The sequence below is a fragment of the Tympanuchus pallidicinctus genome, unplaced genomic scaffold (genome assembly GCF_026119805.1).
Source record: "Tympanuchus pallidicinctus isolate F22 unplaced genomic scaffold, pur_lepc_1.0 scaffold25, whole genome shotgun sequence".
Lineage (NCBI taxonomy): Eukaryota > Metazoa > Chordata > Aves > Galliformes > Phasianidae > Tympanuchus > Tympanuchus pallidicinctus.
In genome coordinates, this window is record NW_026294742.1 from 8,574,412 (window position 1) to 8,594,888 (window position 20,477).

General features: G+C 52.0%; 1 protein-coding gene across 2 annotated transcripts in view; it reads left to right on the forward strand.

Moving 5' to 3' along the window:
- The first annotated feature begins 1,816 nt into the window (after positions 1 to 1,816).
- The window catches only part of PDLIM4 (PDZ and LIM domain 4), a 32,517-nt gene continuing 13,856 nt past the window's right edge, over positions 1,817 to 20,477 (forward strand). Inside the window, exons 1-3 of one of the 2 annotated variants that reach the window (XM_052689662.1) lie at positions 1,817 to 1,972; positions 11,962 to 12,113; positions 18,890 to 18,974. In XM_052689662.1, the coding sequence (XP_052545622.1) occupies positions 1,856 to 1,972; positions 11,962 to 12,113; positions 18,890 to 18,974 (354 nt within the window). In that variant the 5' untranslated portion in view covers positions 1,817 to 1,855. Of the gene's footprint in view, positions 2,008 to 11,961; positions 12,114 to 18,889; positions 18,975 to 20,477 lie in introns of both variants that reach the window. The other variant, XM_052689663.1, reaches the window with a different exon arrangement.

The window sequence follows — 20,477 nt, forward strand, 5'->3', positions numbered from 1 at the left end:
ATGCAATTTAATTTGGAAGGAGCACACCAGCAAGTTTGAACTGATGTGGCCGATTTCCATCGCGTTTCACATGGGTTAACAGTCAGGTGAGGTGAGGGGCAGCCTGGGCTGAGGACGTGAAAGGCCTCGAAGAGAAAACCTCCCCAGGTCAGTAACTTTCCCACCGGATTTCTGAAAGGAATGCTTTAATAGTGGGGATTTCAGTGTTTTCATCATCTGTTTTCTGGGCCAACAAATTACTTTGAGAACCCAGCAGTGCCGAGCTGCATTCAGAAACCACCCTGGGACCAAAGCCCCGTCCCTGCTTCCCAGCACCCAGCAGTAGGGAATTTTCCCCTGCAGGATGGTGGGAGCTGCTCCTCCAACACTGCACACTGTGTCAGTGCTCGGCTGGGAGGGTTTTCTAATGCAAGAAGGAAACCTCAGGCTGGGCAGCTCTGCTAGCGGTGATATCACCCAGGAATGAGGGATGATTCATCACTGCTGCACAGACAAAAGGGAGCTCTGCAGCCTGGTGTGGACATTAAGGATGGGTGAAGCACTGCTGCGCCTGCTGCATCTCAGCTCTCCTTCTGGAGGTGTGATCCCATCCAGATAAACAAAGCTTGCTGTGTTTGGGGTTTGGAACAGCCACAATCTGCCCCAAATCATGAACGAGGCTGCAGCTCCCACCCAGCCCTGGCCAAAGCATCCTGCACAGCCCAGGCACGGCAGCCTCAGACAAACCCTCCTGTGGCACAAGCGAATGCACACGAAAACATTTTGCAGAGAATAGCACATAAATCAAAGTCACAGAAACCGGGCAACATGAAGCCACTTCATGAAACTGGACCTTTCTAACAATGCCTCCTTTGTTCAGCCCTGTTTGGAAGTCAGAGATTCCGGCCCAGCCCTGCCCAGGCAGAGCACTGTTTCCCAAGCACCAGCATTACGAGGTTCCTGCTCACAACTCTGCTTCCAATGGAGCCCAGGTGAGAACTTTGCCCACTCTGCCTCCAGGCTGCCACCCAACACCACCCAGTGCCACCCAACTGTGTCCTATCCAGCACCACGTCACCCACTGTTGTCCTATCTTGCTGTGCTACCAAATGCTGTGCCAGCCAGAAATCTCTGTGGCACAAGCATCCTTCTGGCATCCCAATGCAATCTGGGGGATGCAGTGCATTGGGCGACAGCCCCATTTCTCAGTGTACAGCTGAGGGGACATGACACTGCCCTGGCAGCCCTTCCTGGGCATAGCCACAGTGAGTTGGCACAATCTCCCAAGCTGCTTGAACCCAGTCCATCATTCTGTTTGGAGTTTCAACCTTCTCCTTCAACACGCATGTTGTGATGAACAACCAGTAACGCCTCTTATTTCTCCAAAATATCACAGCATCTGCCTCACACTCTTGGGGAAGCAGCAGAAATTTGCATTGGCTGTGGCCACACGATTGGTTTCGGTCACTTTGTTCAGTTTTGCTTTGACCACATCAATCATCCAACCATCCCCAAAATCAAAGCGAAACCAAACTGAGCGCCTGCAAACCCCGGGGATGTTTGGTGCTTCCCCAGAGATGCTGGGTGCCACCGGAAGCTGGGAGCCCCCACCCCAGACTCCTTTCCCGGCGGGGACAAGGAGCTCCGCTCACCTATCGGGGTGCCACCAGCTTTGTAGCACAGGACGGGGACCCCGCAGGGTCGCCCAACACGGGGACGGGTCCCAGCCTCCCCCGAGGGGACGCGCTCCCCAGCTTCCCCGCTCCCCGCCGGTCCCCACCCGGCCCCGCACCCCCCCGCCCCGCCGCCCGGGCCCGCCCCCCCGGCCCGCCCCACTGCAGGGCCGGCCTCGGGGCCTCGGAGCCGCTTTAAGTGGATGCGACGGCGGCGGGCGGGAGCGGAGCGCAGCGCTGGGCACGGAGCCCCGACCCCGCTATGCCGCACTCGGTGGCCCTGCGCGGCCCCTCGCCGTGGGGCTTCCGCCTGGTGGGCGGTAAGGACTTCAGCACGCCGCTGACCATCTCCAGGGTGAGCGGGGCGGGGGGCTGCGTTCATTCATCCATCCCTCCCTCCCTCCCGGGTCAGCGTTCGGCTCCGGTGCAGATGCTGCTCGGCCCCTTTTGTAGTCTTTAGTTCCTTAGATTTAGGTTTAAAGTTGGCAAGGCGCTCGGGTTCGTTCCCAAAAGCGGGTCTGTGGGATCTGAGGGGGGGGCACCGGTGGGGTTGGGGCGGAGTCCTGTGCGTGGCTGCGGGGTCTATGGGACCCGTGTGGGACTGGTGGTTGGACGAAGTATACTCGTAGTGCTGCATGACAGCCCGAAGATGCGTTCTGGAAACTTCTTAAGAGCATCTCGGTGAGCGCACAGTGGGCTCTGTGTGTAGAGAAAGCGAGCTGAGCCCCGCGCACGGTGGGGTTGCTCCCGTGCTCCATGCCTATGCTGCAATGGGAGCAGTGCCCAACGCTGCTCAGCCCTTCCTCTGGGTTTGGGGGTATCCGTGGGCTCGATAAACAGTGAGAGCATTGAGAGGCTCTAGGAACAGCTGGATCGTAAAACTGTTGTCCTAACACATAAAAGCTGTTTGCCATCTCTTTCTTCGCCCGCCAAAGCCATGACAGAAAATGGAAAACATTTACCCTGTGCTATAAAGAATGAATTAGGGAAGAAAGCACCTCTTAAAATCTGCTGGTTTGTGTTGGAGCTCAGATGCGCCTCTCGCGTAGCTCCCAGTGACTGCTTTTGTTCTGGTGCCCCTCATGGGGTGAAGGATGGATGTGGGGGAGCTCGGAGAGGGCAAATAGAGAGGAGGTGAAAGGAAAACTCTCTTTCCCTTTTCCCTCTCCCCCCCCCCAGCTGTGCAGAGTAATACTGAACTTCACAGTTGCCTGTGGGTGTCTGCGTGAGTGTTTCTGCTGTGAAATGGAACATCTTAAGGCAGAGGTGGGAGCTGCTTTGCTGTTGCTTTGAAAAAGTTTGGCTTAATGTTCAACAAGAGAAAACAAAGTCTGCTTCTGCACAGTGAGGCAGCGCGCAGCTGGGATGTGGGACCTCTGGAGGTGTGAGAACAGCGTTTATTGGGACAGGTTCTCCTCTGAGCTGAAGAGGGTGTCGCAGGGTGGTGCTCAGGTCATGGATCAGGCTCTCCTCCCTCTCATCCAGCTCCTGGTGCTGCCCTGCCTGGGTGGGAGGCGATGCTCCTGTGATGGTGCAGGGCATGATGATGGGCATTGGGTGTACTGCAGTCCCCATCCTGGGCTCTGCTCCTACCATAAAGAGCCCTTGCTGGCTTGGGAAATAACACCCAAAAAGGATGCAATGAAGGAGGAACTGCTGGGTTCCCTCTGCAGTGGTAGCAATGGCCGGGGCTGGGGGGGCTCTGAGAGCTGTGCACAGAGCAGGTGTGCTGCCCTGCTCCTTCCATCTCAGAATTGTAATGAGATAATTAAACTAATTGCTTGAGCAGCATTTAGGTCCCTCTGTTGGGCCAAACTGAGGCCGTGGCCCCTGGTCCCCCCCTCACCTGGGGCAGGGGGAGATCTGCAGGGCTGCAGACAGAAGTGTGGGAGGGATCCTCTCCCCGCAGCCCATTGTTGAGGCTCTTGGCTGGCTTTCGCCTCCTTCCAAGTGCTCTCTTATTTATTTTGTATTAAAACGTCATTAAATTACAAACAGAGACTGTAAAAGGCAGAAGTGGTGGTGGGAGGAGGGAGCAGACCATGGGGCTCCTGCATGCTGCGTGGGGAGCAGAGTGGGGTGCTGGGTGCGTGGCTGTGTGCTGCTGGTTACAGTGGGAGCTCAGTGGCTGTATTTTGGGATTTGAGATGGCTGTGGGTGGCTTTCAGACAGGTCTCGGTGCCAAAGCTGTCTGCCTCTTTCTAATCCTACTCCTACTTGTTGTGAAATGTGAATTCCCTGTGTAGGGATGGAGGGTGGTGGAAAAAAAGTCTTGGTTGCTCGTAGGTTGGTTTCTCTGGTCTTTGCTAGACTGCTGAAGGAAATGATTTCTCTTCAGCCCCAATAGCCCTGTGTTGTTTGGAGCTCATGCTGCTGCCTTCCTGGAGAGCTCTTCCAAAACCTAGCTGAGTGCCATTGCTCTGATGGCAGAGATATTAAATCGGTGGAGACCAACCCCAAAGTGGGGCTGCGGAGGGGAGGGTAAGAGGTAAAGAAGTGATGCTGTGAGGGAAGCTGTTGGAGCAGCGGGTGCTCAAAGCCAAGCCTTGGGCAGTACCTGCAGAGGATGAACGTGGAGAAAACATAGCTTTGGCAGTGTGGAAAACAATGATGTCGTACAACACTGGTTTGAAATGGGGCTTGAATGAGTTACCAGGGCTTGCTTTACCCATGAGCTCCCTATGTGGCCACAGTTGCACAGGTGCAGCAGCGGTGGTGAGTCCATCACTTGCAGCTGTTCCCAAGGAGCTCATTAAATTGATCCATGATCTATTTGAAAGCAATTCTCTTCCCGCTGTGCTTTGCTAATGATAAATGGGGATTGCATCGAGAACAGCTGATGCTGAGCGCGAGGGCTTGAGCTGGAGCACGAAGTTCTCCAGCCTTAGAGATAAGGAAATGCAAATGCTGATGGGTGGGCCTAGGGGGAGCCCTGCTTTGCTTTGTGCTATGGTTACAGAAAGTTGGAGCTGGGCGTAGTGCATTGTGTAATTAAAGGTTCCTCCTTCTAGGGATATTTATAGGGGAAGGGAAGTGACCCAGAGCGTCTGCTTAGAGTCTGTTTAATGACTCAGTAGAAAGTGGGTTTGGAGCTGGGTTCATTTTCTGGTAGCTGTCAGCTGCTGTTCCTTGGCTGAGGGGGGTGACAACGGGGCTGTGCCGGGGGCTACTGCAGCTCCATGCAGGTATGTGGAACAACTGACACAGTGCTGTGCCCATAACCACACCAGTCACTGCTGTGGGTCTGTGTGGGATCACAGCTGGTCTGCCCCTTCAGAAGATAATCAGTCATTAGTGTAACTAGAATGTATTTAATGGCCTGAACTTGCTCGTGGAGGTTCCTGCAGCAGCTGGCACTGCCTCCTGCCCAGCTCTGCCAATGCCAAGCACTGCTGCTGTTTGTCATAGCAGCTTGGCAGGTATTGACAAATGGACCGAATCCAGTGTTAGTAAATGTTTTTTTTTCTTAAACTAAAAGGCTATTTAATGGCATTTAAGAAAAAGACACAGTTGTTCTTTTATCCACTGCCCCCAACATCGATATACATGCTGGCCTCCAGGAGAGTAGCAGAGCGTGCATTTTGAGCTATGGGTGTGGAACCGTAACACGAGGAGAGCAAGAAATAATGGGTCTGCAATCCATTATCTGGGCATTGTTTGGCAAGTTCGGGTTGGCTTTTCAGTGTAAGGAACTTTTCTGTTTGAGCAAATAGTTCTGTTGCAGGCTGAGGAACTCGAGGAGGGGTTCTGTCTGTGGAGGAATTCCTACGAGGGCTGCTGTGTTTGCTCCCCCCTTGCTGTGCTCCTGCCCACTGAATGCTGTGACTTATGGGGTGGGTGTTCTGCAGGCTGGGATGGCAGAGTGGGGCTGATAACCCCATAGGTGCCCACCTGTTGGCTACAGGGATGCAGCTGGAGATGCCAGCGAAGGGCATGTGGCTTTCCCTTTGTTCAGCTGCTAGGCCATAAAGCTGTTTCTTAGCTTTCTGTGCAAATGGTGTATATTGGATTGTTTGTTAAGTGGAAATGACCCACTTTGCTGTGTGCTCTGAAATAATGGCTCTGGTCGAGCCTAAAGCAAGGAACACCTCTGGCTTCTGCTGCCCTTCAGCTTTCCTGTCTGTATGAAAGAGCTGTGTCACTGTTGCACCTTTGTGTTTGTTCCTCAAATGGGAACAATGTTTTTAAATGGAAGGAATTCATTTTGCTTGTTCTTTCACCGTGGTTGGTCTCGCAGTGATGGCTGTAAGGGGCTCAGTGGAACATCTGTGCCATTCTGGTACTCAGCACTGAACGTGAACTGAAGATGAGTGCTCACAGAAGCATTGCAGAGATGTTTGCTGCTGAAGGTACTGAGATGTGGAGGCTTCACTTAATAACTGGAAGCAGAGTAAGAGCTGGTGCAGGAGACAGCAGCGGTATTGCATGTTGGAAGGAAAGCTACTGCTAATTACCCTAATCAAGCACACTGATAATCCTAAGTGGGAAACCAGGCGGAAAGAATGATTCACAGAGGTCTATTCATACCCAGGCTGACCTTGGTACGGGTGCAGCAAAACAAATGCAGCACACCCCTGAGAGTGCTTCAGGCCTCCACTGGGTTGAACAAAGCAGAAAGGGCTCTCTTGGCTCTTGTTAGAATATTGACATCACCTTCATTTCAGAGATTGAAAGATTGCCTGTTGGGACAGGTAGGCAGAGCTGCTTGGAGAAGTGCATGGGTGTAACCTGCTTGATGCAAGGATAAAGTAGAATGAAGTGAGGTATTGGAGTGCTGCTGTTGGTGTGGGCAGCGTGCAAGGGAAATACCTGGGGTGTTTGGTTTGGTCTTAAACTTTGTGTTGCTCTATAGCACAGTAAGTGTTGGTTAAACATAGAATCATAGCTTGGATTGGGTTGGGATAGAGCTCTGAAGGCCACCTGGTCCCACTCCCTGCAGTGGGCAAGGGCACCACAGCTCAGTGCTCAGAGCTCCCCAGCCTGACCTGTGCCTCTCCACCTTTAGCATAAGCAACTTCTTCCTTATAACCAATCTAAATCTCCCCTTTTTCAGCCTGAAACCATTTCTCCTCGCCCCGTCTCCTGCCCTTTAGGAACTGAAGGGCCACTTGTGTAGGTGTTCCTGCTGGAGGGACATCAGTCCTTTACTGCAAGTATGTCACTGTGGGCTATGTGGCATTAACACAGACAGTTGCAATTCACTCTTCTTGTTTGGGGGAAGTGCAGGTGGTGTCTGCAGGTGACACAGTGAGTCCTAGAGCATGCACATCCTCTTACAAATAATATTTGAACTTCTGTTTGATTTGAGCTCTATGTCATCTCCTGGCTCTGATACCCAAGCACGCAGTGAATTATCTATATGCTTTAAGTCACCTGTGTCCACGGGTGCTGGAGTGTGGGGCTGATAACGCAGCCAGAGCAAACTTGTTAACAGGAGGTGCAGGCTGTGATTTGCTGTGGGTGGGGACTGCAGTGAGGCACCAGCTGTGAGTGTGCTGGGTTTGTGCACAGCCGTGAGCACCACGTGTGCTGTGAGCCCTGCAGATAAGGGCCGAGGCGTTTGGTTTCAACTTCAGTGCTTGCACGCAGCCCTGAGCAAGAGGAGGATATGTTGGGTCGTTGGAGCAGTGGCAGAGCCATGGAGCACAGTGTATATGAATGTCTCCATGCACGGGGGTGGTTGCAGAAAGTAAGCCTCTCTGACCATACAGAACAGATCCCTATTTAAAAAAAATCTCTGTGTGAGAGTATTTCCACTCATAAGTTTTCCAAATGTCACGAAGATGCCTTTGGGGCTCCTCCCTCACTCCATCCTTCTTGTCAACTGGAGAAGCAAAACATTGCAGCTCATGTTCTCACCCATTAATCCTTACATAATTCTGCAGAAATACTGACCCTGGGAGCTGTCACCCACTGTAAGGCACAGAATGCTGCCTGGAAGCCCTCAGCACACACAGGCCAAACCCTGTGGGATATCTCCATGCACAGATAAAGCAGGGGAAGGTGGTGGTGTGGCAGCAGCATGGGGCTGATGGCATGTTGCTTTCACCAGGCTGGGATTTCAGGTTTGCTCTCCAGCTGGGTGTGAGCTGCTTGTGCTGAGTGCCTTGTGCTTGGTGGCACTGGCAGGGTGTGCTGGGCATACTTTGAGGGCAGTTCTGCGAGCAGCTCAGGGTTTCACTCTGCAATGTGCCCATGGGATTCTCCAAAGAACCCAAATTCCTAGAGATGGAGTGGGAAGTTGGGGCTTTCCTGCAGTGCTGAGTCCAACAGGACAAGCCTTAGGTGCTGCACAGCTTCTATATAAGCAATTATAAAAATGCAACTGGATTAGTGAGGAATGCATGTTGGCTCAAAGCACAGTGCTTTGGAGCACTGAGGAGCATCCCTGTGAAGAGTGCTCAGAGGATCTGGGGGCTCTGTCTCTGTTAGATGGCCACCAAACCCCGCTTCTTCCTGTGCTCAGACAGTGCTGCTGTCAGAGCAGCCATGGCTGCACTGTGTGCCTCCTGTGAGCACAAGTCTGCTTTGTTTAGAAGCTGAGAACTTTGTCACACTACCTTGAGAGGCTCTCCAAGGCTTTAATCAGGCTCTTTTGATCATGCTTGCAGAGCAGAAATTTCCCTATGACTTGTCAATCTTAAATCCAAGGTAATGTGTTACAGTGTGGTCTGCATAAGGTTGTGTGAGACTGTGCATCTTAACTCATTAAGTGCTGTGAAAATGATTTTGTTAATTGATGGGATGAGTTGTTTTGTTGCTGTAGTATTCAATATGTTCATCTACTAATGTAACTTTTTAATGTGACCCATAAAGCTTTTGCACAAGCGTTAGATGATCTTCTTGGTCTCTCCCAACCTTAATGATTCATTATTCCAGCTGGTGATGTTGGCCTGGTTCTGGAGCTCTCTTGTGCAGAACTGCTGCTGGGTGGAACTGCAGTGCTTGGGTCGGCCCCTGGCTGCCCACAGGGTGGTGGCAGTGCCATCAGAGCAGCACTGGGTTCCTTCTGGGGGTTGGCTCTGTGCTGACTGCTTGTGTGGGGCTGGTGCCCTGCAGCGCTTGTGCTCCAGGACTGAAGGAATCGTGCTATGCATGTTACAAAAGTCAACTCTTAGTGCAAATAATACTGCTTACCAAACTAGATAGCTGGTGCTGGGAGCTGTGCTGGCTTAGTGGAACACTTGCCTCAGTGTGCATTATTTCCTTGGCCCAAAGTCAGATGCTAGCACTCAGTAAATCACAGCGGGGCCCCAGCGGCCAGATGAGAGGCACTGCTGGACTTGGGGCTTTTCCCAGACCTGCTCCAGAGCATCCCCACGGCTGCTGGGTTGATCCTATTGCAGCATAGCCTGGTGGTACTTCCCATGGGCAGTGCTGGGATGGAATTGCCCTTGATGTGGTGACACCGATGTCCTCAGTGAGCAGCAGTGCTGGGCTCTGGCTTAGGTCTGGTGCTGTTACCCTGCTCATGGTCCCCCCCAGTCCCTCTGTGCTGGCACTGGGCTGGTGCTCTCAGTGTAGCAGCCGTATCTGCCACAGGGACAGAGCACAGGGAGAAGGATGGTGTGTGGGCATCTGCTTCCCCTTGTTTTAGTTCTGTTTCCTCTGGTGTTTTGTGTTGATGTCTTACACGTATACATGCTGTGAGAGGGAAACAAAGAAGCAATGCCTTACTCCTGCAGAGGGGTTAAATGCAGAAGGTTGTTCTCTCCTGACAGGGCTTGGCTCTGGAGCTCAGAGAATGCCACACGTTGTGAGTGTGCTAAGGGGCACACGGGGGGGCTGCATGTGGATGGAGCTGCAGGGCTGTGTGTGCCAGAGGCTGTGATGGGGGGGGGGGGGAGGGGGGAACTCCGCAGCAGCTCCTTCCTGGCACCGCTGGGCACCTCCCAAACAAGCCTTGTTGCTGGTTTTCATAAACACGTCCTATTCTCAAGAATCAGCTCCTCTGACGGAGGCCCCTCTGGAGAGCACACAGCCCCAGTGACTCGGAGCAGATTGGTTTTGCAGCGTTTGTAACTGTGATGTATCCAGTTACTCCGAAATTGGTGCTTCGTTCACATCATGCACGCTGCTTGCGGCGCAGCAAAGCCCTCTCTCAACAGAGGCATGGATGGGTGGGTGTCTATGTTAGCAGCTCCCTGCTGCCCCAGGATTTCAGTGCCCTGCTGATGTGGCGTCCATGTGAAGTGCATGGCTGCACCCTAACAGAGCTGCAGCCACAGAGCGTGAGGGTCAAGGCTTCCCTGTTTGTGGAGGTCGATACTCAGTGCTGGTGTGGTGGCAGCTGTTGTTGGGGAGGAAATGTGGCTTCTGAAGTCCTCAGAGCGTTCAGGTTTGAGCTGACCCATGTCCCTCTGCTCCTTCCCATTTACTTGTGCATTTCTATGCAGTAAGCTGGAGGCTGGACTGCAAACACGTGCTGCAACAAAGCTTATTACACTTAATGCTGTGCCCTTGTCTTCATGTCTTGCAGGAGGCTGTGTGGCTCCACATAGAGCAGGTAGGGCTGTACCATAGCCTGGTCCTGCCCTCAGAACGACACAGTGGCACAGCCTGGTTTGCTTTGCTCTGGCACCTTTTGGTGCTGATGGTGTCACACAGCTGCAGTTGGGAGAACTTGGCTTGGAGCATCTCAAGCATTCATCACTGGCAGATGTGAGCTCTGGACCTGCCACGTGTTCCTGTGCTGGTTCCCAGACTACGACCCTGATGCTGTATCTCAAACTAATGTGCTCTTGGAGCTCTGCTCCATTTCCAGCCCTCAGTCATCTCCATGGATAGCATAAAATGCTAACATGAAGATGCTGCCAAAATAATCTGAAATAAACCAGAAACCGAAAATAGGAAACAGCAAAGAGCCCCATCTATGAGCAGCTTTTCTCTAAGGAAGGTACGATCTGGTTAAGATCAGTGTAAAGGGAGAAACGCATCAGACACGAGGAGCAGATGAGAACAAGATGTGGTGGCGTTGGGTCGGGCTGTCAGTACGGGGCTGGGTGGCCGACAGCAGGGGATGCATGTGGCAGCACGTTGTTCTGCAGAGGTGTGTGCTTGGAGGTGCTCCACGGGCTCCTGCCTGGCACAGGGCAGGGCTGGCAGCTTCCCAGGCTGTGGAAGGAGCCTGGTGCTGGGGAATGCCATTGTTTCTAATGTGGGTTCAGAGAAAAACAACGGGATAAATGAATTCCAGGGGCGGCGGGGGGGGGGGGAAACAACGAAAACAATTAATCTCTCCGGGATTAAAATGCCCCATGTCACAACTCTGCAGCCGATATGCTCTGCGGTGAGAAATGCCTCCCTTTGTTTGCTGTGGGCTGAGTCAGAGGCAGCCAGGAGGTGGCTGGGCAGGTTTGTTTGGAGGAACTATTGAAGAGCAAAGGGTGAGCGCTGATCTGCGCCGACAGCACGACAAAAGGCTCAGCACGGCATCAGCTCTGCTCAGCTGCACGGAGCTTTCAGAGCTCCCCGTGCACCTCCAGGTTCAGGGCACAAACGCTGTGGCGATGCACCTACAGACGTGCTTACCTGTCCTGCCTGTGTGTTGCACTGTTTTGTCTTGTCCCGAGAATTACAAGCGTAATAATTGGGTTGATGTAAAGGAAAGGGTAACTTCTGAAGGTTTTTCTGTAGGCTGTGGGATTGGCCCTATGTCTGAGCACAGGCGGTACCCAGCCGTGTCAGTGGTACCTTGGGAAGGGAGTTGGAAGCTCTGTAAGGTTTTGATGTTCCTACACAAACAGTCAGGATGGGCTGTGGGGATGGATGGGCTGTGGGACATTCTGTGCAGAGCTACAGAGCGACGGATCCTTGAACGACGGTCAGGAAAAACTGATGTGAAATGCAGCGTCCCTGCAGGAAGCAATTAGGGTGACTGCTCTCACCCTTAAATTACATCTTTTTCCAAAGTTTTTATGTGCTTCTAGGGACTGATTCCCAGAGCTTGTTTTAAGGCCTGCGGGCTGAAGGAGTTGGACTTGATGGTCCCTATGGGTGCCTTCCAACTCAGAATATTCTGTGACGCTGTGTTGAAGGAGGGCATTGTGGTGTTTGAAGGGGACCTGGGCACGTGCTGGGGCTGATGGAGCTCTGTGGGTTGAGAGCTGGCACCTGATGGCATCTCTGTGTGGCATGAACCCCAGAGATGTTGGTGTGAGCCCAGGTGGAACCCGAGTGCTGTTGGCTTAGCAGAACACACGGGTTTTCTCCAGAGATGAGCACACTGAGGGAGCTGTTACTCCAATAAACGTTAATTTCTTTAAATTGAGCATTCTTTTAAATGCATCTACTATCTCTTCTCACCTAGATTAACCCTGGAAGTAAAGCAGCCCTGGCCAACCTGTGCCCTGGAGACATCATTCTGGCCATTAATGGGGAGAGCACGGAAGCCATGACGCACCTGGAGGCACAGAACAAGATCAAGGCATGCGTGGAGCAGCTGCTGCTGTCTGTGAGCAGGTGGGGATGGCCTGCAGTGCTGTGTCCTCAGCAGCATATTGCAGTGGTGCTTTGCTCTTTTTGCTCTTGTGTCCGTTTTGGTTGATCCTTCTGCAGAAGGCTTGCAGCCAACCCCAGAGCAGGCGTGCCGTGGGGTTTGGTTCTGGATGCATCCCGGTGCAGCTGTTCTGTGGTTTTAGACACACTGAGGCAAAAGCTGTTTTTGAAGGAGCACCGATTAAATGAGTGGGTCTGGATTCTCCCTCAGTGCCTCTCAAGGGTCCCAGGGGCTGAGCAGGATCAGACCCTGCAAACCTCCTATATAGGAGGAGACCTGAGCAGGAGAAGCACTGGGGCCAAAACCCCATTTGGGAAAGGCCTCCCATATTCTGTTGGCTCCTACCCATTGTTTTCCTAAATGTCTCTTCCATGAATGTGTCTGGAGGTGCTGCCAGCTACACGTGGCGTTTTTGTTTCTTAATATTTCAAAGCAAAATGAAGGTTTGTTTTGGTTTCTTTGCTTTCTGTTGAAGTTAGTCTTTTAGCTAAAGGCTTTTGATGCAAGTCACAAATGATCTGTTCCTTATAAGGCTCCTAAATGGCTGCTATCTCTTAACAGATTTAAATAAATTTGTCATAATTATCCACTTCAGATTAAAAAGGCATTTCCTGCTATGAAGAAGCTGTCACTGAGTGTTTTTGCTTCTCTTAGGAAATATGTGGCTTCTGACTGGTAGCTGGGTCCCAGAGCGTGGTGCAGCCACCCTGCTTGCTGTGTGAGGAGCGCTGCTGTGAAGCACAAACCTGGTTTTGTTTCTGGGGGTTCATGGGGCAGAGGCACTTACGAAGCCTGACTGCTGCAGGGACCACCAAGCCCAGCCATGCTGTAGTGGTTACATGGCTGCTACTTTGGGAAAGAAAGGGGACAAAGATAAAAGAAAGGACCCTTCATGCAGGTGGGACTTCTCTGGCTTTCACCAGGAGCAATTTTCAGGAGGCTGCTACCAAGTCCTGTTTCTCGGCCCCTTTTTGAGCATCAATTGGCATGTCTTTGCTCATAGTGGCTTAGATTGGGAGAGACCTTAAAGCTCATCTCATTCCACCCCCTGCCATGGGAAAGGTTGCCAACCTCTAGATCAGGCTGCCTAAAATGTCACCCATGTGGCCTTCAGTGCCTCCTGGGATGGGGCGCTGCAGCCTCTCTGGGCAGCCTGGGTTGGTGCGTCACAGCCTCTGGGAAGAAATTTCTTCCTAATGTGTAACATTCGTCTCTCCTCCTTTAATCTAAAACCATTCCCCCCATATCAGACCGTGTAAAAAAAGTCTGTTCCCCTCCTGCTTGTAAGCTCCCTTCAAGTACTGGAAGGCTGCAGTGAGATCTCCCTGGAGCCGTCTCTTCTCCAAGCTGAACAGACCTGACACCCTCCAACTTAATTCATAGGATGCTCAGCCCTCTGACCATCCTCATGCCCCTCTTCTGGTCCTACTTCAACAGCCCCACATCCCTCCTGTACTGGGGATCCCAGCCTGGGCACAGTACTGCGGATGGGGCCTCACGAGGGCAGAGCAGAAGGGGACAATCTTTTGTTGAGGGAGATGGAGTTGCAGGTATTTTTTGCCCTGAACATTGACTATCTGTAAATGTGTCTGTGTGTGTAGTGTCATCCTGCAATGCTGAACTTATTCAGTACTTATATGTCCATGTTTATATGCAGAAGATAAAACTTAGCTGAATAGTCAAAGGGAACATTGTCATCACAGCAGCTTGAAGACTTCTTTCCATCTGCCCAGCCAGATGTGGGGCCGTGCCAGTGGCCATCGCTCACTTTGTGCCCAGCAAAGCTCCAATTGCTCTGCAAATGTGCCTGCTGGAGGTGGAAACTTTGTCATGCCTGGAACGGGGCTCTGCCAGATGTGACTCAAGAGCCTTGATGAAATCATCAGATTTTTCAACTGATTTTTTTTTTCTAATCTGTAAGCTGAAGGCTGTATGGCTCCCCCCAATTCATGGCTATAGAACAGGACGGGAGGATGGTCCCCCACCTGGTGGGGACTGAGGGAGTCAGGGACAAGCATTGGAAGTCAGCCACTGAACTGTGGGCATTAAACTCCTAGCTGAAGCTGTTGTGCATCCCGCTGTAGGAGCCTGATGGAAGCTGCTGTGTTGAGGCAAGGTAATTCAGGGGTTTCTGACCTTTATCCCTGCTGGCATGTTAAGACAAAGAGATGATGCTTTTGTTTTGCTTCAGCATGCTGTGCTGACGGCACAGTGGTTCAGGAGTGGCAGCAGTTGCTCTGTGCAAGCATTGTGCAGTCCTGCTGTTCACCCATATCCTATAAAGGAGGTGATTTGTTCTTCAGAGCCATTTCCCATTTTGGTGCTCTGCAGCCCAGGGCTTGCTGGCAGCAATGTTCGCTCCTCAGAGGAAGCTGGCTGTATCATAGAATCATATCTGAGAGGTCTTTTCCAACCTTCCTGATTCTGTGATTCTGTGTGTGTAAATGCAGATTTAAATCCCCTGGATGGATGCAGAGAGCAGCAGGGGCCCATGGGGAGGTCTGTGTGTGGGGTAGCTTAGCTCAGCAGCAAGGCCATCACAGGGCCTTATGGTTGTTCAGCTGTGGGGTTCTTTAGAGAGCAACTGCCTTGCAGGGCCCAGAGAGCTTTCTGTAATTCCTCCTGATGGGAAGCTCTGACACTGGTGATGTGTAACAGAGTTGGTTTAGTTTTCAGATTGCATTCAGTGAATTGCCTTTGACTGAAAGTAGGGAAGTCAGAATGGGTGAAAACTATATGGGGAAAAAAGCAGGAAGGGTTGTTTGCCATCCATTGGCACACAGACCTGGGTGTCCCGACAGCAGCCTGGCCCACATGGGCTCTGTGTGCATAGGGTGCATAGAGCCCTATGATGGAGATGCAGAGGGAGATGCTGATTATCATTTATCGGGGTCACTTGATGAAGATTCTCAGTCACACTGATGGGTAAGCAAATAAAGAACCAGGATGAGTGGTAGTTTGTGTGCAGGATAAACCTCTGGGGTGTAAAGCTTTCCCATGCAGCATAGACTGTTTGCTCCCTGTGCTTGGGAGGAACCAGCTGGAATGGGTTTTGTGTCGGGATAGGGGCTGGCACCAGTGAGGTGTGACAGCGTGGGTGAACTGCAAATGGACGTGGGCCTCTTCCTTAGCACAGTCTGTCATTAGAGACCTTACACTGGGTTTGGCTCTCTTGCCTGGTGGCAGGAGCTGCCTCTGCTTTCAGTCTGGAAGAAGACAAACAGAGTGCTTCTGACCGAAGGCAAACGTGCAATTTCCTGGCAGCGTGATGGGAAGCAGTGCTGAGAGCAGCCTGGCTCTGCACTGAGTGCTGGGAGGATGGCAGGAGGGGCATTCAGTGTCTCTGCTGAGCAGCAATGAGAAGCTGTGAAAACTGAATAATTGCAAGCTGGAAGATTGCACCTGAATTCTCTTTGCTTATTAACATTATTTTTCTCCCCTTAACCCACCTTATCCTCCTCCTGGAAGGCTGTCAGCCCTTGGGCTGGTGTATGCTGTGTGCTCTGGCCCTGAGCTAACTGGCACAACAGCACAGCTCAGCCTCTTCTCACGTAGTGCTGTGCAGTGTTCTTATTTTTTCTAAACCTCGCCTGTTCCTTTACACATCAGTGTCTCTTGTGGTTCTGGTGCAGCCCTGGTTATTTGAGAAGACTTATTTCTTCAGATGGGGTTATGCTTCAAGTGAAAGCAGCCACAGAGTTCAGCTGGAGCTGTGCTTTGCTGAAACCCAGGTGAGGCTGCAGCATGGGCACTGCTCACTCCTGTTTGTCCCAGGGTGGGGGGTTCTCAGGAAGGTGCCTCCCTGGAGGAGGAAGCCCAGCGATGGGATCTGCCTGGACCCACACGTCACTGACTTTCTGGAGTCCCCTTGTCTCTGCACACCTCTTTCTGGATGCTCCATTAGACTGAGCCACGCTGCTGGGAGATGGAAATGTTACAGTGCATGATGTGCCCCTCCTGGAAACTTGAGAACAACTGAAAAAGTGAATCACAGCTTCCCCTCTGGAGCCATGTGAGGACGAACAGAGGGGAAAATCAGCAGTGTTGCAGTGCCTGGTGCTAGGGGAAAGAAGGCAGCAGCCCCACAGCTGCGCCCTGTGTGGAGTGCTGGTGTGGTAGGGGCTGATCCTGCACCCTGCAGCCCCATGGTGAGCATTGTGAGCATCCCTTCCCAGCAGGGCAATGGCCGTGTGAGCAGCAGGAGTCACCTCTGCAGCTGAGACCTTAATGGTGGGAGATGGGCAGAATCCAAAGCTGCTGCCCTACGGAGGCACTGAGTGGATGTGGTCATAGGGGGAGGTGGTGGCACATCCTGGGCTGCGCTGCTGGGCGCTGCATGTGAGCATGGAAAGGGCTGCAGGAAGGGGATGTGGGGATTCTTACAGTGTGAGAATGGCTCTGTCAATGCAGAGAGCAGGAATGGCAGATTGTTACCAGGTGCAAAAACATTGCGGTGAAAATGTGTGAGTGTATGTGAGTGATTCTTTGAAAGTGATACTGAGTCTTTTTAGAAAACAAATTGTGGGGTAAAAGGTGTCTGCAGCTTGCTTTATTTGTTTTAGGTTTGTCTTGTTAATGAGCCTGTTTCTCACGCAGCCTTGAGTTGAAGGGCCCGGGTCAGATTATTTTCCTTAGGATTGTCCGAGCAGCCGTCAGAATAGAGCAGAGCGTTGTTAATGCAGAGTAATGATTTCCACATAGCTGACTTTAATCCCCTGCAATGTATCTGAAAACACTTTTCCCGTGAATTAAACAGCTTGAAACATGTAATTGTGGTGTCTGAGCTCTCAGCCATTGTGTTACAGAGTGTGATTGGTCTCTGCTGTGCCCGAGCAGCACAGGGTGAGTGCCTTGGGGTGGCCCTGCTGAGCCCAAAGCCTCAGTGGGTCTCCCTGGTGCTGGGGATGCTGCTTTGGGTTCATTCCTGTTTGCCTGGGAGAGGGGAAGTCTCTGAGCAGGAATGCCCCCGATACTTCAGTAGACCTTGATTTCTCTTGGGTAGGGCTGGCTGCTCCCTTGATCCCTTCTGCTTGGCAGGAAGTCTCTGAAGATGTTGGATAAAACCAAAGCTGCGCCGTATCGGTTTAATTTCAGAGCAGCTCAACTGGAAGCTGCTGCTGAGGTCAGTCTGGGTTTGTTCCGGCCATTGCTGGGGGCTGGTGAGGTTGCATCTTGTGTATGTGGGGAAGCTTCTGGTTGCTCCAGGGGAGTGATGGCAAAGCTTTCGAGTTTCATCATTAAAAGCACCAACTATGATCAGGCTTCTACCTGGGTGCCTGCACTCTGACCGCCTCTGTCACTAAGTGTGCAGACCCACAGCTCTGGGAAATGCACATTTAGCTCCACTCTGAGATGGGGTCAGTGGGTGGGGGGCTGCAGCCTGGCAGTGCTTGCACAGAGAGGATGTGCTGCTGCTTATCGCTCCTGTCTACTGCAAGCAGGACGGCTTTGTGGATCACACTTATTTACTGGCAAATCAAAATCTGTGGGGATTTGTTTTTATATGAGCTGTATTTGGCATGTGGGCTGCAGAGCCGTGCAAACAGGAGAGCCATAACCGCCTGCTCCTCAGCAATGGTGTGAGCCAGCATGGGGCTGATGCAGAGCGTGGGGGGAAAGCACGGAAACTGTAATGAGGTCTCTGCCAATGCAATCAGGAGCCTTCATTGTTCTGGGCCTCCAGATGAGATTCTGAATGCAGAATTCTGGTTCTGAATGTGGAAGCAATACATGCAGCAGCAGATGATGGTGAATGCTGGGAATGCTGCCGTTCCCAGGAAGGTCAGCTTCCTCTGTCCCAGCAAACAGCAGTCTGGGAGACCAATTTAGGCAGAAAGGTCTGAGCCTAGAATCAAGTAATTGTGGTAGAGAGGGCTTATCAGAACGAGACATCTATGCAGGGAAAAAAAGATCAACCTCCTTCCTGTTGAGAAAAGCAGTGATGGTGAGACAGGGTGGTGATTTGGGGCAAAAAAACCTCAGACCTCAGGACAGTATCCTGCGCATGAAGGGCAGAGGCAGTCTTTGCTTTTTTGGGTTTTGGGTCAGGCTCTGAGTTTGTGGGGTGCGTGGTGGTGTGTGTAAAGCAGGGCCGCCTGCAGGTGGGTTTCAGTGGGAGATACTGAGCCCGACACTCCTCATCACGGATTCCTGGGTTAAAACTATGCTCTTTCTTTTTCACAACACTTGGACTCTGCAGATAATTAAACCCAAACTGAGCACAGCACATGTCAGAGGCCAGAGTCCAAGCAAGGGCACTGGGCTGCAGCAATGAGTGGTTGGTGCCTCCTAGAGCAAGAACACTTCCATTAAGGTGTGCATGCAGGCAGTGAAGTTAAACATGATGATGTGCACTGTGTGCTGCATTTCTCATATCGCTCCTTATCCCTGGTGAGGATGAGAAGCAATGGAGCAGGCTTTGTCTGTTCTGACAACAACGTATGGGCAGCTGTATGGTGATGTCTTTGCAGAACCAATGTTATCTGCTTCCCATTTGGTTCCTGAGCAGCACAGACCTCTGAATTGTGTGCTGCCTGGTGTGGCAGTGCTGGAGGGATGCAGGTGAATAAAAACTGGATTTCGGGGCTTTCCGCAGCAGCTGCATTGAAAGGCATGCGATGGCTCATCCTCTACATGCCTTCTCACTGGGAAGCAGCTGTTGTTCCTACTGTTCCTGTATATTGTTTCTGCCATGTTGCTTTTTAAATCTAAGCTGAATGTACCTGATTTCCCGTTACAGAACTGAGGGGAGGAGCTGGTCACCACCCATACTGGAGGATGGGAAGGCACAAGCTTACCGCATCAACATCGAGCCCGAGCCGCAGGTAAGGGAGCATCAGGATGGGTGTGCTGGGCAGCAGAGCTGGGTCTGGGGAAGTGTTCTCCTGGGTTTGTGGGCTGAAATGGCAGTGTGGGGATGGGGCAGAAAGCAGGGCAGGAGAGGAACTGGTGCCTGCCTGGAGCAGCAAGGCTGGGGCTCAGGGATGGAGCTCATGGTCCCTAGCTTGCAATGACTGCTTCCTGCTGCACCTGCCTCCTGCTCCTCTTTCCTCAATTCACCGTGTCCTCCTAACCCTGTGGTGGTGATCTGCTTGAAGGGTGGTTGTGTGGGTTTGCCTCATGGTCCCCGCTCTTCCTGTCTCACTCCTTTCTCCTCCTTTTTCTGTCTTTCAGCTGTTCTCCCCTCTGTCCTCAGCTCTTTCTCTCAACCTTCCTGTGCACCCTGCGTGTCCTGGCCCTGTGTCTGCACGGTGATGGCACTGCTGCCTGCAGTAGTCAGAAGGTGATGGGCTGAACTGATCTCGTCCTGCACCCATGTGCTGCCCAGCAGGTCCTTAGCAAATTCACAGGTGACTCTGGCTCTCCTGAAAAGGCAGAGGAAAGCTGTCTTTCTGCTCCTGTTCAGCATCCCAGCTAGCTGAGTGTGCGGCATGGGTTGAAATCCTGCAATGGCCGCAGCCATTGTTCTCAGATATGGTTCTTCTGTCCTGAAGGTGGTTTGTGTTGGAGGCTGTTCCATAAGAGCCCTTCTCCAGTGCTTGCAGAACCCCCAGGAGCAGGTGCTGCTGGCTTGGCTCTTCTGCTTGTTGTAGCAACCAAGATCCTGAGTGGACTCTGAGGCTCCAGGGTGAATATCAAAGCAGCTAAGGTGATGCTGCTGGGGATAGCATTGCCTTGTTCCCTTCAAGGAGTGAGAAACTGACCTGACAGCACTGGAAGTTACCCAACGATGAGCTCAGTGCAGGGAGGATGGGGTCAGGTCCTCCACGTGCCACCAAGATCTCTGCATTCACACCCATTGATGCTGTGGCCGTTGCAACTGATCTGCCAAAATCTTGCTTTCCTGTGCCGTGACAAGGGGCAGCAGATGGGGACGAGGGCATTCACTTGAGCTGCAGCACAGTGGCCGTGTCCCTGCAGAAGGGACCCCTCTTGTCCCTCTTGCAGCTTGGGGACCAGCTGGAGCCTTGGCGTTGAGTTCTGGCTGTGCGTGCTTCATTAATCCATTACAGCAATCTCTTTTCTGACAGGCCTTCTTAATAGACTTTGATGTGCCCAAAACCCTATGAATAATGTTAAATAAGGAACAAATGTGCAGCGGTTCCACTGCCAGATACAACATTTCTGACATTTAATGCAGATTGGGTTTGATTCCTACTATTAATATATGCTACATATGGATCTTTTTAAAAAATTAGACAGTTACATAGAGTGTCATGGAGGGGGCAGGGATGGATTTCCCTGACTCCAAACCTACACAAACAACGTCTAAATCTGGAGCAATCAGTGGCTAACCTAAACACATCTGTGGCAGGGCACCAGGAAAG